Below are 17,082 nucleotides of genomic sequence, written 5' to 3'. Positions count from 1 at the left end.
ATAAGATAGAACACCTGGCTTTTGAGTTGGTAATCTTAGTTATTCTAAAAAGAATACTGATACCATTTTCTCTTTGAAGTGCTATAGGTAGAAAAAGTGAAAGTAGCTGCTATTATCTGTTCATCCTTTGCACATAAAAAAATTAAAACATGATGTCATGTTAGATGAATAGTGGATGGATAATGGGTCTTGAAGATGAGATGAAATGGAGATCATTTTTAAAATGGTTTTTGAATTGGTGACTAGGAGCATTAAATTGGTGATTTAGAGAACAAACACATGAGTTTAAGTTGAAAACATAAAGCAAAATTTAATATTGAGAAAACAAGGATTGATTGTAATTGCAGGAGAAATTACTCAAATTTCTCATTTTCCATATGTCTACTTTGTCTTTCATAGATCTGAATTCTAACTTTACATACAGGACTGGCATTTTCATGGCATTCCCTTACAGGGCAAAGAATGTGGTCTAAAACTGAAATATAACATTATACAACATAGCATTTAAAAATGTAATAACATGTTATCTCTGTTTTTGTATACATCAGTTTCATGCTTTGCAAGGAAGATGTATTTGCATTTATCAGACAGTAAAGATCAATGATACCCATCTTCAGAATGAAGACTCTATGAAGAGGTGCTTGAGCATCCTGTCCTTATTACGGCTTAACATGCAAGTGGTCCTACCTCTGGAACATCTGTGTTGGCTTATTTACAATGGTATGATTTTCCCTTTTATACCAAAGAAACAGTGTAGTGGCCCTCACGTAGAACAAAAGGCAGAGGCCAAGGTCAAAGAATCAAGCTTTTATTGGAGGATCCCATATGGCTGTGTTTCAGCCCTGTTGCCTGTGTCAGAGATCAGATGCTAGTCTCACAAAGAGGGTATGATAAATAAAATCAGCAACGTCAAGCATGCTGTCCTGGAAACAAGCATAATATTGCATGGCCCATAGGTATAAAATAGGATGTGTAGCTGTAATTCTCATTAGTATCTACTAAGCTTTAGTAAAAGGGCCCCATTGTTACCGGGATAATAACATATTGTGTGGAATGTATGAAATGTTTATTTAGTCTCAACCATTTGATTGACAAAACATTTCAACATAAAGCAGGACCTCAGGCTATTTGATGTGTGTATGCATATTTTTAAAGCCTCATAATGTTTTCTAGCTATTTTTGCTATAATACAGGAAAAAGTTATACAAAGCATAGAACCAGTTCTGTGCCATGATTAATTTTCAGTCTAGGCTTCTATGAGGGGGCCGCTGAAAAATTCTCAGACCAACCAACAAAGTTGGGGCAGTCTCTATTGAGGGTTATATCCTTAGTCCAGTGATTTTCCACACTTTTCATTCCGTCAGAAAAATATGTAATGAAAAAACACTGGACTAAGGGCCTGATTCTGTATAGGATGCCCAGTCTCTTTTTTTTTTTTGTAAATTCTTTATTCATTTTATAACTTACATCAAGTGTACAGTAAATATCAAACAATTATAATACAACATCACTTGAAAAATCTTCATTATCATACACCAATAAGATTTAACCCCCACCCCCTCCCAAATTCATATATAACTAATATATACCACCTGAAAATAATATTCATATATATATTCTTAATGGAAAACCAAGAACCCCTCCCCACCCCAAATCCACATGTGTATTAAAATGGGGAAAAGTGTAACTTATTCATTACTATAATTTAATAATGGTCCCCACACATCCTTAAATTTATTAGAATAACCTTTTTGAACTGCCAACGCTCTTTCCATTTTATACACATGACAAACTGGATTCCACCAAAAACAATAATTCAATCTTCTACAGTCCTTCCAATTATAAGTTATTTGTTGGATGGCAACTCCTGTTAATATCATCAAACACTTGTTATTATTAGCCGATATTTGACATTTAGCTCTCATAGACATGCCAAATAAAATTGTGTCATATGACAATGCTACATGGTTTTCTAACAATCAATTTATTTGATCCCAAATAGACTCCCAAAGCCTTAATGAATGGACAATAAAACAATAAATGATGCCCAGTCTCAATAGCTGTCTAAGCGGCTTTTGAGACTAGCATATGGTCATCCTATACAGAATCGCATCTGTCTGTAACTAAGCACCCCAATTCTCTAACTGGCTTCCATGTCACAGACACCATTTAGAGAATCACGTTGCCGCTAATCGTGGCAAGGGAATCTCCCTGCTGCAATTAGCTGAGCAGCAGTGGCAGAGAACCCCAGAACCCCACCGCAAGTCAGCCAGCAGGAGGGATGCCTGCTGCCACCCCTGAACCCCCCTCTCCGCTGTCCCCAGGCAGGAGGGATGCCCACTCCCTCCTGCCAATTAATGTAAAAAAGCCAATTAAAAAAAAACACCTCAAAATACTGGCTACAATAGAGTTCTTGAAGTTACTGAAAATTGTGAGAAAAGATTCCACTGAAAAATTAATCAGTGAAACTGATTTTTAAATTTTTGAATTGGAAGTCCTCAGTGTGACTTCCATAAGTCAAGTAAAAAGTAAATGCAAAGCATTCAGTGCTTTAATTCGTACATGAGCACAAGGCTCAATGCAGCACACCATTCCTCGGTGCATAATTAATAGTGAAATGGTGCAAAACACTCAAATAATAAATAAATAAAGTGGAATCCAATCTCACACACACACACAATGTCACTGCCCAACCCTTTGAATAAATGATTAAAAAAACTTGTGCTGGAAACGCAGCAATCGTGCCGCATCCGCCAAGATGTAAAAGCAGCTAATGGCTCAACTGAACTCGGTTTCGGGACCAACCCTTGGTCAGGAACCTCTGAACGTTGCAAATAATGAAAACATTTCCCAAGCGAATTTGAAAAGGGATTATTCGGTGGTTTAGGCTGTTTTTAGACGTATTTAAGTTTTGATTATGAGCCCCCTTGGTCCAGCGATTTTCCACTTTTTTGGGTTCCGTATTTTTCCGATGAAACGAAAAAAAGTGGAAAACCCTCGATGGAGACTACCCCGACTTTGTTGGCGGGGCTGAGAACTTTTCATCAGCCCCGTGTAGAATTCCTGTGAATGTCGGAGCATTTACCTTGCTGGCCTGCGGTAGAAACCTCTATCGCTGCTTTGAGCAGCCTAGTGTTGTACTACACTGTCGAATAATCCACTTTCAAATTAGCTTTACACACCATCAATTTCTTATTCCATGCTATGTTATGTTATTTATTTACTTTTAGCATTTATATACCACTTTTAGCGTAAGTGGTTTACATTCAGGTACTTAAGCATTTTTCCCTATCTGTCCTGGTGGGCTCATACTCTATCTAATGTACCTCGGGCAGTGGGGGATTAAGGCCCAAATTCTGTAACCAGTGCCTAATGTTAGGCACCTTATTCGTAGGCACCCATCTAAGTCAAGTAACAAGCTCAATTAAGCTCTTTTTTTATTAATTTCTAAATTAAAAAAAAAAAAAATTATCATAATTTTAAAAAGATTTGGGGGCCCTTGATTACATATTCTAATGATCAGACACTTTAAACACCTTTTTATTATATAAGGATATAAGTAGGGTGGGATTGGGATATATGATATTTGTTTTAATTGGTTTATTAATAATGGATGGGATGGGTGGAAAGGGATTCTTTTTATGCTTGGATGATTATAAGAAGAAAGTCAAGTGATTTGTAAAATTTTATCAATTGAATATTATACACTTGTAAGATATGAAAATGGATTTTTTTGAAAAAAGCTTTTTTTAAATCAGCAATAATTGAAACGTAGGCGCCTATCAAGAAAGAGCGATTCTGTAACAAGGCGCCTCTAAAAATGTAGGCAGCCTTCAAAAAAAATAGGCACTATGCACATTAGGCGTGGGTGTGGCTACGTGTTAGGCGCCTTGTTGCAGAATCGCGTGCTTAAGCGCTCAGCTAGGCGCCTAACGTTTAGTTGTGCCTAGAGCTGGCCTATTTCTTGGGCGTCTCCAAAATAGGTTCCGCTAAGTGTGATTCATTAAACAGCACCCAATTTTACTTGAATCGCGCTGAGCAGTGCCTAATTAGGCGCTTCTTCCAGAATTTGCCCTTAAGTGACTTGCCCAGGGTCACAAGGAGCAGCATGGGATTTGAACCCACAGCCTCTAACCACTGTGCAATTGTAACCATAGTAGGGTGGTATATCGGATCCCAACCCCATTCCTGTGCCCTTAATATTATATATATCTTCGTAAATGCTGAGTCTCAAGACACTACCTTAACTGTTAGCGCAGATGTACCGTATTTTCACGCATATAACGCGCATACGTGTATAACATACATACGCGTATAGCGCGCGGGTCCAAACCATTTGTGTAAAAAAATTTTTTATATAGCACGCACACGCATATACCGTGCATGCTGCTATAACCTCCTCCCACCACTCCCGTTTACTCCCTCTTCTGACCTGCGAACCGGCATCCTCCCCCCCACTCGCGTCACCCCCCTCCCCCGCGATCCTACATCCCCCCCAGTACCGCAAAGACATCGGTCGCTTACCCGATTGGGCACCAGCACCAATGCACAGGATGTGCCAGTGCCAGTGCCCGAAGATCCTCCCTAGTTGGGCTAGGCTGGGCTGGGCTGTGCGAGGGAGATCCTCCCTCTTCCCTATGCCGGGCTGGACTGGGCTTTCAGCATTTGCGCATGCTCAAAGCCTTCTGGTCTCGCTCTCTCCGAGATTCTGATTCAGAATCTCAGAGAGAGCGAGACCAGAAGGCTTTGAGCATGCACAAATGCTCAAAGCCCAGTCCAGCCCGGCACAGGGAAGAGGGAGGATCTCCCTCGCACCGCCCAGCCCAGCCCAGCCCAACGAGGGAGGATCTTCGGGCACTGGCACGTCCTGTGCATTGGTGTTGGTGCCGGTGCCCAATCGGTTAAGCGACCGATGTCTTTGCGGTGCTCGGGAGGGATGTAGGATCGTGGGGGAGGGGGGGTGACGCGAGAGGGGGGAGGATGCCAGTTCGCAGGGGGGATGCCGGATCACACTGAAAAAAACAATTTGTATAACGCGCTCACACATAACGCGCATGGTTATACTCGGTTTGTAAAATCGTGTATAATGCGCGCGTTATATGCGTGAAAATACGGTACTCTTAATAGAACATGCTAATTCATCTGTTAACTGCTTAACACACTTTAGTAAAAGGTCCCCATATTATGTGTTAATACTGTTATTGCATATTATTTGCGTTCAAGCAGATAACAAACAATAATACTATTATTCCATGCTCAGTGTTAGTAAATAGAGACCATATTTTGCTTATGAATAATAATGATTTTAAAAACATGCATCCAGTTTTGTAATCTCCTGGGCTTTTCTGTTCAGGTTTTATTGATTAGAGTGTGGATGAGTAGTTAGTGTATTTAATTCTATATGATTCTCATTAATATTCTCTCTATAAGAAAAATTAATGTAATTCAGAAAAGATGCATAAACAATATGAGAAAAATTGAATTAGGTTATCATGGCATTAGATGGAAGTATTCTTATTTAGACAGAATAAAACCTGAAAATTTTTTTTAAAAAAAATACTGCATGTAGTTCATAGTACATATTTTTTACTTTATGGCAAGACTTAAGTTATTGGAGATGAATTGTGAACATACAGTTTTGGTTTTTGTCACTATTTTTTCTGATCTAACACTTAAGAGTTTTGTTTGTATGCAGGTACAATTCATATATATACTATCTGCAGACATTTGATGAGTTTAGGTCATTCTGCAAAGGTATGTTATAACAGATTAATCTGCTCTTGATATAGGAATAATTGTGATTGTAAAAAGGAATGCTACCAATAGCCTCAAATGCTGTGATATAATGGAGCTTTAGTGACATCAAGTGGCCGGCTTCATGTATTATTTTACAACAGTATTTCAAGTCTGGTGTCTAAAAATATTTAGAACAGTATGGGTACTTTATTTGATCTGATTCTTGCCTTCAGTGGCGTAGAGAGGGTAGGAGTCTCCGGGGCAGTGGTGCCCCCCATCCTCCTCTTCACCCCACTCCTTCTGCACCCCTCCACTGTGCGTCTTCCCTTTCCCCCCATACCTCTTTATCTGTGCACCGGAACAAGCAGCATCTCCATCCTGCTGCCTGCACCGGCCATGGCTCTCCCTCTGAGGTCACTTCCTGGTCCTGTAACCCAGAAGATACTTCAGAGGGAGAGCTGAGGCTGAAAATGCTGCTCTTACCGGCAAAGAGATAGAGGCGTTGGGGGAGGGGGCGGGCAGAGAGGTGCTGGCACCGCCACCAAGACGGTGCCCTTACTATGCCACTGCTTGCTTTAAATTAAATTCATTTCTAACTAGATAGTTGTTAATAATAGAATATACTGCATTGACAGGAGGTCTACAAACCATGCTTTTGTAATTTTCCTAGATCTGGGGCTCTCATCTCAGTTCTCGTGACACAACTAGCCAGGAAGATTTTTAGGCTATTCACAATGAATATGTATGAGAAATTTGCATGCACTGTCTATATTGTCTACAAAATTCTCTCATGCACATATTCATTGCAGGCATATTGAAAACTTGACTGGCTGGATGTGTCCCAAACACTGGGTTGAGACTCACAGCCCTAGATACATAGGGCTCCTTTTACTATGGTGCGCTTGTGGTTTTAGCGCACACTACAATACCACAGGCGCTAAACACTAACGCCTCTATAGAGCTTGCATTAGTATTTTTCGTTTAGCGTGTGGTTAGTGCGTGCTAAAAATGCTAGTGCACCTTAGTAAAAGGAGCTCATAGTTTATGATCAAAAAAGAAATATTGCTCACTTGTTACAGATGTTTTCTGTAGACAGAAAGATTGCTAAGGCACACAAGTGGGAGATGTTATCTGATGGTACCAGGATAATAATAATAATAACTTTATTTTTGTATACCGCCATACCCAGGGAGTTCTAGGCGGATAGAACTGCCAGAACCTGAAATTTTAGTACAAAGATCAATACAGTTAGACAACTCTGTCTGCAAGAAACTCCCCAACTCCTGTCTGTCCCATTTTTTCTGTCTGTCTGTTCTAATTAGATTGTAAGCTCTTCTGAGCAGGGACTGTCTATTACATGTTGAATGTACAGCACTGCATATGCCTTTCAGCGCTATAGAAATGATAAATAGTAGTAGTAGCAGCAGTAGTAGACGGGATGGAGTGGGCAGCTGTTACAAATGAGCAGCATTGCTTTTTCTTTTGACAAACGGGACCAAGAGGAAGATTTTCAAAACATACCGTGCGCTTAATGATGGTTGCGAAACCTGCTCCAATCAGTTTAGCGTGCATGTATTTTAGTGGCTGATTGTCAAAACGGCTCACTGCAGTTCAAGCTTTCTATCAGTCTCCAACTCTGCCATGCAAATGTAATACAGTGAGGTCATTAATATTAAAATGGTAGTAAAATGAACTCATCAATATTCAAAGAAGCACTTTATCATTGCTGTGTGATTCTCCATGAATTAATGTAGTTGTTTTTATTTTGGGGGGGGGGACAAAAGCACTCTTCTTGAACATGTGTGTTATAGGCGTGTCTCATGATAAAACCTGGCATTAAAAAATTACAAAGAGCCTGTGAATTATAGCCATTTGTAAGCCACTCATGTTTTGTATTACACTAGCGGATGGCATTTTCATGTCCTGATAAGAAGATATGCTATAAGACTCGAAGATGATGATGACGGCGCTGCTTTTGCTGGCACATGCGCCCCTTTAAGCCTCTTTTCATGGTGTTTCTGCGCATGTGCCAATTGCTGTCACCAGCGACTCATCACATGTAAATTTAGCAGCCCTTCACAAAACTCTGCAAACCTCGGTTTTTTGAGAATTACTCATTTTTTTGAAATTATTACAACAATGGCCATGACAGTGGCCCCTTGGATTTTACTGAGAACATTAGAAAATCTTCCCCTCAGTCAGGCACCCATGTGGGCGACTCCCAAGTTTAGGACTGCTCAGTAAAACAATGTCTTGGTCCTTAGAGCAACCTGTACAGTCAAGAACAAGAGTTGTTAAGTAACCAGAACTGGCTGGCCATCATTCCTTGCTAAACTGTGACATAACCATATGTATGCTTCAAGTTTGAAAAATAAAAACATATGCATTAGTATTATTCCATATATACAGCAAGGTGCTTTTATTCAAAATTCTATATAGAATTTTACAAGAGATGAATATGTCAAGCAAAGGTGCTGAGTCTTTTGTCAGTGTTAGTTATTCTGAGCAGCTTTGTGTTATGAGTTTTAGCTTTTCAAAACAATTTCTGGGATATTTAGAGCTGATAAATAATTTCTTCTTGTAGGCACTGGAGTACTTATTGTGGGCCAGCATATGTATGGAATCATCAGCTCCACTTCTGTCTGTTCATTACTTGACATGGAGAGTTACCCTTTACACCGCTGTTTGTCAGTGTTACTATGACTGCCACGCTGGGGTCCATGGAGAGGTAATTGGACTTCAATCATGCTTCTAAGTTTGTATTAAATGTGTTTTTAAAGGCATAATCAAAAAAACAGGGATCGTAAGAGATTATAAGACTAAATCTGTGTAGAAAAAATGCAGTTGGATGTTAACCCCCCCCCCCAATTTTTTTTTTAAATTCTTTATTCATTTTTAAAAACTTATAATAAGTGTAACAGCATATATATATCTAATATAATAAAACGTTAGGCCGTGCATGCGCAGTTCCATCGTGTGGGTCCGTTTTCCATGAGATGTACAGCATCTCAGATAGGAGTGGCATGCGCCTGAAACACTCTCTCTCCTCCCCCGAGACGGATGTCGGACACGGCAGCTGTCGGCCTGTGCTGTTTTTTTTATCTGCCCTGCTCCTTGCCTGAAGTCCTCTCTCCTCCCCCGAAGCTGATGTCGGACGCGACATTTGTCTCCCCCGAGGCGGATGATCTTATGGGAATCAATGTTCTTCGCTCTGCCCTGCTCCTTACCTTACTATATTTTTAAGTTGAAAGACCAGGCAGCGGCTCCTCTCAGGATCCCCACCTGCGTCGGAAGTCCAATGCAGTCGGGGATCTTGAGAGGAGCCGCCGCTGCCGCCGCCGTGTCTTTCAACTTAAAAATATACTAAGGCAAGGAGCAGGGCAGAACGATCTTCAAAATGGCGGCAAATCGATCTCCGTTGCTCCGGGGGGGGGAGGGGGGTTCTGGGAGGAGAAGGATCGCGGCCACACCGAGGAGCCCAGCAACTTTCCGCTGTCCGGGACCCAACTCATTTGCTGCCCCCCCTCTTCCCTTACCGCGGGCCCGACTGGCGATTCAAGCAGCGTGTCAGCACTCTTCACACGCTGCTTCGGGCCCTTCTACTGCCCTGATTTACTCTGGCACGTCCGGAGCAAATCAGGGCAGTAGAAGTGCCCGAAGCAGCGTGTGAAGAGTGCTGACACGCTGCTTGAATCGCCATGTGTAGTCGGGCCCGCGGGAAGGGACGCAGGTGGGGATCATGAGAGGACCCACCGCCGCGTCTTTCAACTAAAAAAACCCAAAAAACAAGGTGGATGTCGGCCCGATGGCTGGAGTTCACCGCTGAGTCCGGTGAAAAGTGCTTCCCTCAACAGGAACCGTCGGGTCTAATTCAAATACTCCCGGCAGGTCGGGAGGGGGCGGAGCAGGCTCACACGCCTGGCGGGGACCGTACAGGAACTAGACTCCCTGCAGGAGCCAGCCTGATGGCTGGAGATCACCGGTCTGGACAGGGGGAGCAGGTAAGGGGGTTCTGCAGTATAGGAGGAGCAGGGAAGAGGTGATTCTGGACAGGGGGGGAGGTAACAGGAAGGGAGGCCTACTGCTGGATAGGGGAAGCAGGGAAGAGGTGCTGCTAGATGGGGGGGAAGGTAAAAGGAAGGGAGAAGGGCTCCTGCAAAGGAGAAGAGCTACTGCTGGAAATGGGATGATGCTGAACAGGGGGAGATAAAAGGAGAAGGGCTACTGCTATATAGGGGGAGCAAGGAATGGGTGGGGGTGCTGCTGGACAGGGAGGAGGTAAAAGTAAGAGAGAAGGGCTGCTAGCACCCGTTAATGTAACGGGCCTAAACAACTAGTATATATATATATATATATATATACATTTTTTGTTTTGAGATAAAGACCTCAATGAAACAATCAATATAAAAAAAACTTAGACCCTCTTTTAATAAACCTATTATTGCGGCGGCTTGCTGTAATCACACCAAAGTCCACTGGGTGTTAATGCACGATTTTTGCTAGTACATTTCCCCCTCTGTATTCGTGGGGGTTAGGGGCAGAGCTGGCCTGCGAATATTAAAAAAACGTAAGTAATATTTGGGCCAGTTCTGCCCCTAACCCCCGCTTCCCCGACTATTTTAAGCCCTGAAAGCACTCCCTTAAGCCTTACCTGGTGGTCTAGTGGATTTTTGGGGTAGGAGCGGTCTTCCCAAGCTCCTGCCCCGTGCAGATCGCTCACAGGAAATGGCTGACTTGAGCTCCCAAAGTCTCTTGAGCCATTTCCTGTGAGTGATCTGCTCGGAGCAGGAGCATGGGAAGATTGCTCCTGCCCCCTAAAACCAGCTAGAACAGTGGTTCCCAACCCTGTCCTGGAGGACCACCAGGCCAATCGGGTTTTCAAGTTAGCCCTAATAAATATGCATGAGAGAGATTTGCATATAATGGAAGTGACAGGCATGCAAATCTGCTCCATGCATATTCATTAGCACTATCCTGAAAACCCAATTGGCCTGGTGGTCCTCCAGGACAGGGTTGGGAACCACTGTGCTAGAACACCAGGTAAGGCTTAAGGGGGGGGCTTACAGGGCTTAAAATAGCCTGAAAAATGAAAATGCATTTTTGGGTTTAAAACTGCGAATAAGCGAATGTGTAGATATGGAATTCGCGAATACGGAGGGGGAAGTGTATTTTGTAAAGACACACTGATGCCTAGGTGTCTTTCTAATAGGCTCAAAATAGGTCAGGGGTAGGGAACTCCGGTCCTTGAGAGCCGTATTCCAGTCGGGTTTTCAGGATTCCCCAATGAATATGCATTGAAAGCAGGGCATGCAAACAGATCTCATGCATATTCATTGGGGAAATCCTGAAAACTCGACTGGAATATGGCTCTCGAGGACCAGAGTTCCCTACCCCTGAAATAGGTGGTTACTTGGCTTCTCACCTAGATAATTTATTATAAAACTACTCTCCATGTAGATATTTTTACCTGTGGATAAAAAAGGGTGAGGTTCACATAGGATTTTCACTTTTGAAAAATCCATTCCCTGTTCCAGTGGCCACCTTTTGGTCAAAGAGAAACTTGCATGGGATTTTTCTTTGAAAATGACTTTGCAGTCTTGTATGGGGTTTCAGAATTGCCTCCAAGTCTATAATTTCTTCCACCACATTCCAAACACAGTAGAAGATGGCATTGAATGAAACTAATGGAATTAAAAGGAAAATAACCATGAAATGACAAAAGTGTGCCATATAACATAGTCAGGGCTAGATTCTCAAAACAAAAATCTGCCTTTAACGTGCTCGCTAAATAGGTTCCAGCTGATTTAGTGTGCATGTATTCTAGCAGTGGACTATTAAAACGGCTTAGGGAGGTCTTTTTGCGTTTTCTAGCAGTCTTCGACACTGCCATATAAATGTAGTACAACCAGGTCATTAATATTGAAATGATCACTCTGAGTGATTCTCTAACCTCGTTGTGCCACATTTGCATCCAAAATTTACTGATAGGTCTGAGCTGTCATTGCCTTACTTTCTAATCAGTGCTGATTTGAAAAAAACTCTATGAGCGTTGGGAGCAGCGCGAGCCATTCAGAGCAGCTCCCCCCACGCTAGAAACTGCTAACACAGTTTCATAGAAGAAGGGGTTAACTTTTACCATCACACCAATCCCATTAAATGGCTTCCAAAACAATGCAGGAAAACAACAAATTCCTGGAATGAGATTACAAAATGCTTTTCTGAATGTAGGGATTGGATGCTACTCCTTAAGGGTGAAAACCTTTCTTAATAGATTTTTCCAATGGAACAAAAAAAAGTGTAAAATCACTTGACTAAGGGTGTAGCCCTCTATGGCAGTGATTCCCAACCCTGTCCTGGAGGAACACCAGGCCAATCGGGTTTTCAGGCTAGCCCTAATGAATATGCATGAGAGAGATTTGCATATGATGGAAGTGATAGGCATGCAAATTTGCTTCATGCATATTCATTAGGGCTAGCCTGAAAACCCAATTGGCCTGGTGTTCCTCCAGGACAGGGTTGGGAACCACTGCTCTATGGAGACTGTCCCAGTTTTTTTGGTTGGGCTGAGAACTTTTCAAGGGCCCCTCATATAGACAAGCAATGTTACTTATCTGTTATCCTCATCTTATTTCATCCACATTTCCAACTCAGCAAGAAATTTTAACATGTATGTTTTGTGTTTTATTTCATTCTAGGTATTTGCTCGCCGGGGTTTAAGTAAGATTGTCGAACTCCATCAGTTAGAACTCACGAACAAGTCCAAATATTCAGAAGCAAGCAAAGCTTTTACTGAGGCAACTACTAAGGTATAAGTATATGATCAATCAAAATATATACATACTACATGTAGAAGTAAAATGATGACTTTATATTGTAATTGATATATGTCCTTAACTTTCATAGGTATATTGCATATTATCTTCATTCACAAATACTTACCGTATTTTTCACTCCATAAGATGCACCTGACCATAAGATGCACCCTAGATTTAGAGGAGAAAAAGCCAAGAAAAAAAAATTCTGAACCAAATGGTGTATCCTGTTCCACCACCCTGCCCTGTCCCACCTCTGGTGGTCAAGTGGTAGGCTGGGACAGGGCAGGCAGGCCTAGTGGCTGGTAGGCAGGCAGGAATTGGGGCGCCCAGATCGCCAAGATGTCTATCTTTATACCACATTTTCGACCAAAGTTTCATCCAAGTTCGAAATGCCCAGAAGAAGACCATTTGGATGTGGTAGGGGCCAGTCCTGTAATGGACTGGCCACCCAGATATAGCAACAGAACAGTGTGCACTGCTAGATTGCATCTGATTGAACCTAAACCTCTGGGCACATGATGAAAGAGGAGGCTGCCAAAAAAAGAAGCAAGAAATGGGATATCTTTGGGAAATCCCTTCCAAGGGGGAGGAGTGAAGAGGCTCTGCTGCTATAGCCTGAGGCCAGCTCTGGAGACCTTCCAAGAACCTCTCACCCAGGACTTCTAGGCCAAGAGCCTTCTGACTTCTAACCAGCTGCAGCTCGTATAGGTCCTGTGCTTCACGGTCCAGGAGCCACTAAATCAGAATATGAAAAAAACAGCCATTTTCCAGCCATGGCAAAGTGAGTTTAGAGCTTGGGAAAGGCACACCTAAGGGGATGCAAAGGCCCCTTTTTGCCCTGAAGTTTCTCACCTTTTAAAATTCAGGAAATGCTCCCCATTATACTTGGCACTGGGTTCTTGTCTTTATGAAAAAAGGGTCTATTTACCAGGGATTAGGCTGCAATAGTAAAGTAACAGTAGAAACTCATCACAAAAATGCTCAAGTAAAAGAGTATAGCCTCTTACTTGTATTTGAGCCTTTGGTATTTTTGTTCTTCATGTTGCCTTGTTGTACCCTTTCTAATAAAAATGATTACAGAAAAACAAAAACAAAACAACTTTTTTATTACAAAGTAGATAATGACACGGGGACTGTTTACCGTGGTAAACCGCGGGTCATCGCAGTAAATCCGCAGGAATGGAGACATTTGCAACTGGTTTACTGCAGGAATGGGGACAAGACCTTTCACTGCCCGCGGGAATGGGGACAAGACCTTTTACCGCCCCATGGGAAAAAAAATTGCACCCGTGTCAGACTCGGCATCTTCTCCCCAGCTCCTCTTGCGCCTGTTTTACCTTCAGGAGCCAGCCATTCTACGATGAAGAAGAAGGAACCTAAAACCAAAGCCTGAGACCAATGTGATTTGAAGAATAAAATTACCAGACAACAAAAAGAAAAAAAATAAATTTATTTTATATTTTGTGATTAGAATATTTCAGATTTGAAATATGTATCTTGCTAGAGCTGGTATTAGACATAACTGGGACCGCAAAGTCCAGGCTGTGCTTATTTAGCTCCCAGCTTAGGGCTTAGGGCTTTCTCTGACCAGGGGGCAGTTGCCTTAGTTGCACTCCCCGAACATCATTCTTGCCACGTGTGACTAAAGTATTCTGTTAGCTTGATTTTTCTATGTAGCATTCTGTAGTAATTTGGTTTGTTCAGTTTTCACAATAGTGAAGGGGATATTTGATATAGGGAGGGGAGATGGGTTTTGTTGAACCTTGCTCTGTTTTATTTGTGTTTATAAAATGACAATTGTCAGAGGAGAAGCTTCCTCCCACACACACGTGACTGCAGGGCGGCACAGGCAGGCCTTGCCTGCATCAGTTTCTTTTCTAAAGCGCCGCGAAGGTAAGGGGGAGGGAGGGAGATAGATTTGGCCAGAGGTAGGGATGGAGGGAAGGGGCCAAGTGCGCGATTGGTGACTGCACACCTTACCTCCCTTAAGTTTCTTTACACCGCGAAGGTAAGGGGGAGGGAGGGAGATTCTCAGGCCGCTGAAGGGCGGTGAAGTGGCGAGAGGGAAGGGTGGATGCTCTGGGGACGGGGCGGTGAAGGGGACGGCGGGTTCAGGGACGGGGCAGTGAAGTGGATGGTGGTCCGGTGACGGGGCAGTGACGGGGACAGATTTTTTCCCCGTGTCATTCTCTATTATAAAGTTAAAAGTATTGGAGAGACCACTGGGACCCTGTGCTTTAGGAGATCCAATGCTGCCAGGTGTCAGTGACTTGTAGCTGGAACAAGCCAACATATGTTTTTGAAAAACAACTGGTGTGCTGCTGGCCCACAATATCATTGGCAGTCTCTTCCATCCTCCCCCGGCACAGTATCACTGGCAGTCTCTTCCACCACCGCGGAACAGTATCTCTGGCAGTATCTTCTATCCCCCCCTCCCGCCCAGGTACCTTTTTTTTTCAAAATTCTTTATTCATTTTTTCATCTTATAACAAGTACACAATATTACATCATTTAAAACTTTTACACATCACTTGAATTTCTTTCTATTGTCCTCATAAGTACATAAAATTTATTCCCTCCCCACCCACCCTTCCCTCAAATATTTCAATCAAAAATATCATAAATATTGTATTTTTAATTATTGATGAAACCTATAAAATAGAACATTATACCATCCCCCCTCCCCCCTATATATAAAATTACTGTCAGTGGAAAGTGATGTTTAATCATTACAATAATTTGCCAATGGCCCCCAGATTTTTTTTTTTTTTTATAAATCTTTATTCATTTTTATCTCGTACATCAAGTGAAGATACACATATTAAATCAATTTTACAAAACACTTGAAATTACAATCTTTTTAAAATTATTATAATTGCCTTTTTTTAATTGCGCTTTATCGGCAGGAGCTTTCTGTGCTCCTGCCCTTCCCTCCTTAAACCGCTGCCTCCTGATGTCTTCCTTTAACTGCAGAGCAGTGTTGAAGGAAGGCGCAAGCTTTTTGTGGCCACTGCGTTTTATCGGCAGGAGCTTTCCGTGCTCCTGCCCTTCCCTCCATAAACCGCTGCCTTCTGATTGCTTCCTTCAGTTGCAGAGTGGTGCAGAAGGCAGGCGCGAGCTTTTCACGACCTGCCTGGTCCTGTGCTTCTCTCCGAATACAGGATACCATAACAGTACTGTTCTGAAGAAAGATTTGGCCTCTGAAAGCTAATTGAAAAATGGATTAGTCCAATAAAATGGTATTTTCTTATTTCTTATTATTTGTTTTCATTATTCTCATTATTTGCCCCACCATAAAAAAAACAGACAGGTAAGTATTGTGTTGTGCAACATGCCGCTGAGTCAACATGAGTGGTAACATCTGTAATAAATATAGCCATTTAGGCACCACCATTATGTTGTATAGAGCTATTTGGCCCAGCAAAGAAAGCGGATAAGCTGTCCATGCCTTCAACTTGTTTGCAGTATATAGGAACCAAGGGGTAATATTTAATCTATATATTTGAGTCAGATCCTGTGGTATTTTTATCCCCAAATAAATCAAATGCCCATCGGCCCACCTCAAAGGAAAGACGCCTGTCCACTTCTCCCAGACATCCGGGATAGTCGGCAGGGCAAATAACTTTTGCATATTCAAGGTAAGGCCAGAATAAATATTAAATTCATCTAAGATTTCCAGGGCCCTAGGCAAGGATCGTTGGAGAGTCCCTAAGGTAAGTAATAGATTGTCTGCAAAAGCCAGCACACAAAGCTTTGAAGTCCCTCTTCAATGTATGGAGGAGAGGGTCGAGGTATAAAATAAATAATAATGGGGACATGGGACAGCCTTGTCGTGTACCCCACCCAATGGGAAAGTACACACCCATTAATCAGCACCAAGGCCTTGCGAGCAGCGTATAAAGCCATCAACGTATTCAAATACCACCCAGAGAATCCCATGTAAATAAGCAGTTGAAAAAGGTAATGCCAGTGGACTTTATCAAAAGCCTTAGCATCTAGCCCCACTAAGAGGCCCAGAGTCAGCTGTCGCTGAGCACGGGAATATGCCAATAGCACCCTATGGACATTAAGTACAGAGTGTCTATCAAGGACAAAGCCCGCCTGTTCAGTAGTCACTAAGTCAGGTAAAATGATAGTCAATCTATCAGCCAAAACCCGAGCCAATATTTTAATGTTCACATTGAGTAACGAAATGGGCCGATAAGATTCAGGCTCATTCCTCGGCTTAGATGATTTTGGGATTAAGGATATGAGGGCCTTGTTTGTATAGCGGGGTAGAACACCAGCAGACTGAACAGCCTTGTAATACACCACAAGGGGGCTACCAATGGAGTGGGATAAAATTTTATAGAACTCATGAGAATACCCGTCCGGCCCCAGAGCTGTACATAATCTCTGAGTCTTAATAGCTTTTATCACTTCCCTTAACAGAAGAGGCCTGTTTAGCCGAGCTATTTGTGAATCTTAATAGTTTCGGAATCCCAGCATCTTCCAAATAATCTGACACTGCAGGACCCCTGTAAGGGCCAAG

General features: G+C 42.4%; 1 protein-coding gene across 5 annotated transcripts in view; it reads left to right on the top strand.

Moving 5' to 3' along the window:
* CFAP54 (cilia and flagella associated protein 54) overlaps nucleotides 1-17,082 on the top strand; it is a 440,387-nt gene that overhangs the window by 18,801 nt on the left and 404,504 nt on the right. For 4 of the 5 annotated variants that reach the window (XM_033951154.1, XM_033951152.1, XM_033951150.1 and 1 more), the window contains exons 4-7: nucleotides 549-720; nucleotides 5,696-5,754; nucleotides 8,321-8,464; nucleotides 12,432-12,542. In XM_033951154.1, coding sequence (XP_033807045.1) covers nucleotides 549-720; nucleotides 5,696-5,754; nucleotides 8,321-8,464; nucleotides 12,432-12,542 — 486 coding nt within the window. The remainder of the gene's footprint in view (nucleotides 1-548; nucleotides 721-5,695; nucleotides 5,755-8,320; nucleotides 8,465-12,431; nucleotides 12,543-17,082) is intronic. The other variant, XM_033951153.1, reaches the window with a different exon arrangement.

The sequence above is a fragment of the Geotrypetes seraphini genome, chromosome 7, assembly GCF_902459505.1.
Source record: "Geotrypetes seraphini chromosome 7, aGeoSer1.1, whole genome shotgun sequence".
Lineage (NCBI taxonomy): Eukaryota > Metazoa > Chordata > Amphibia > Gymnophiona > Dermophiidae > Geotrypetes > Geotrypetes seraphini.
This window is presented reverse-complemented; position numbering and strand designations above follow the sequence as displayed.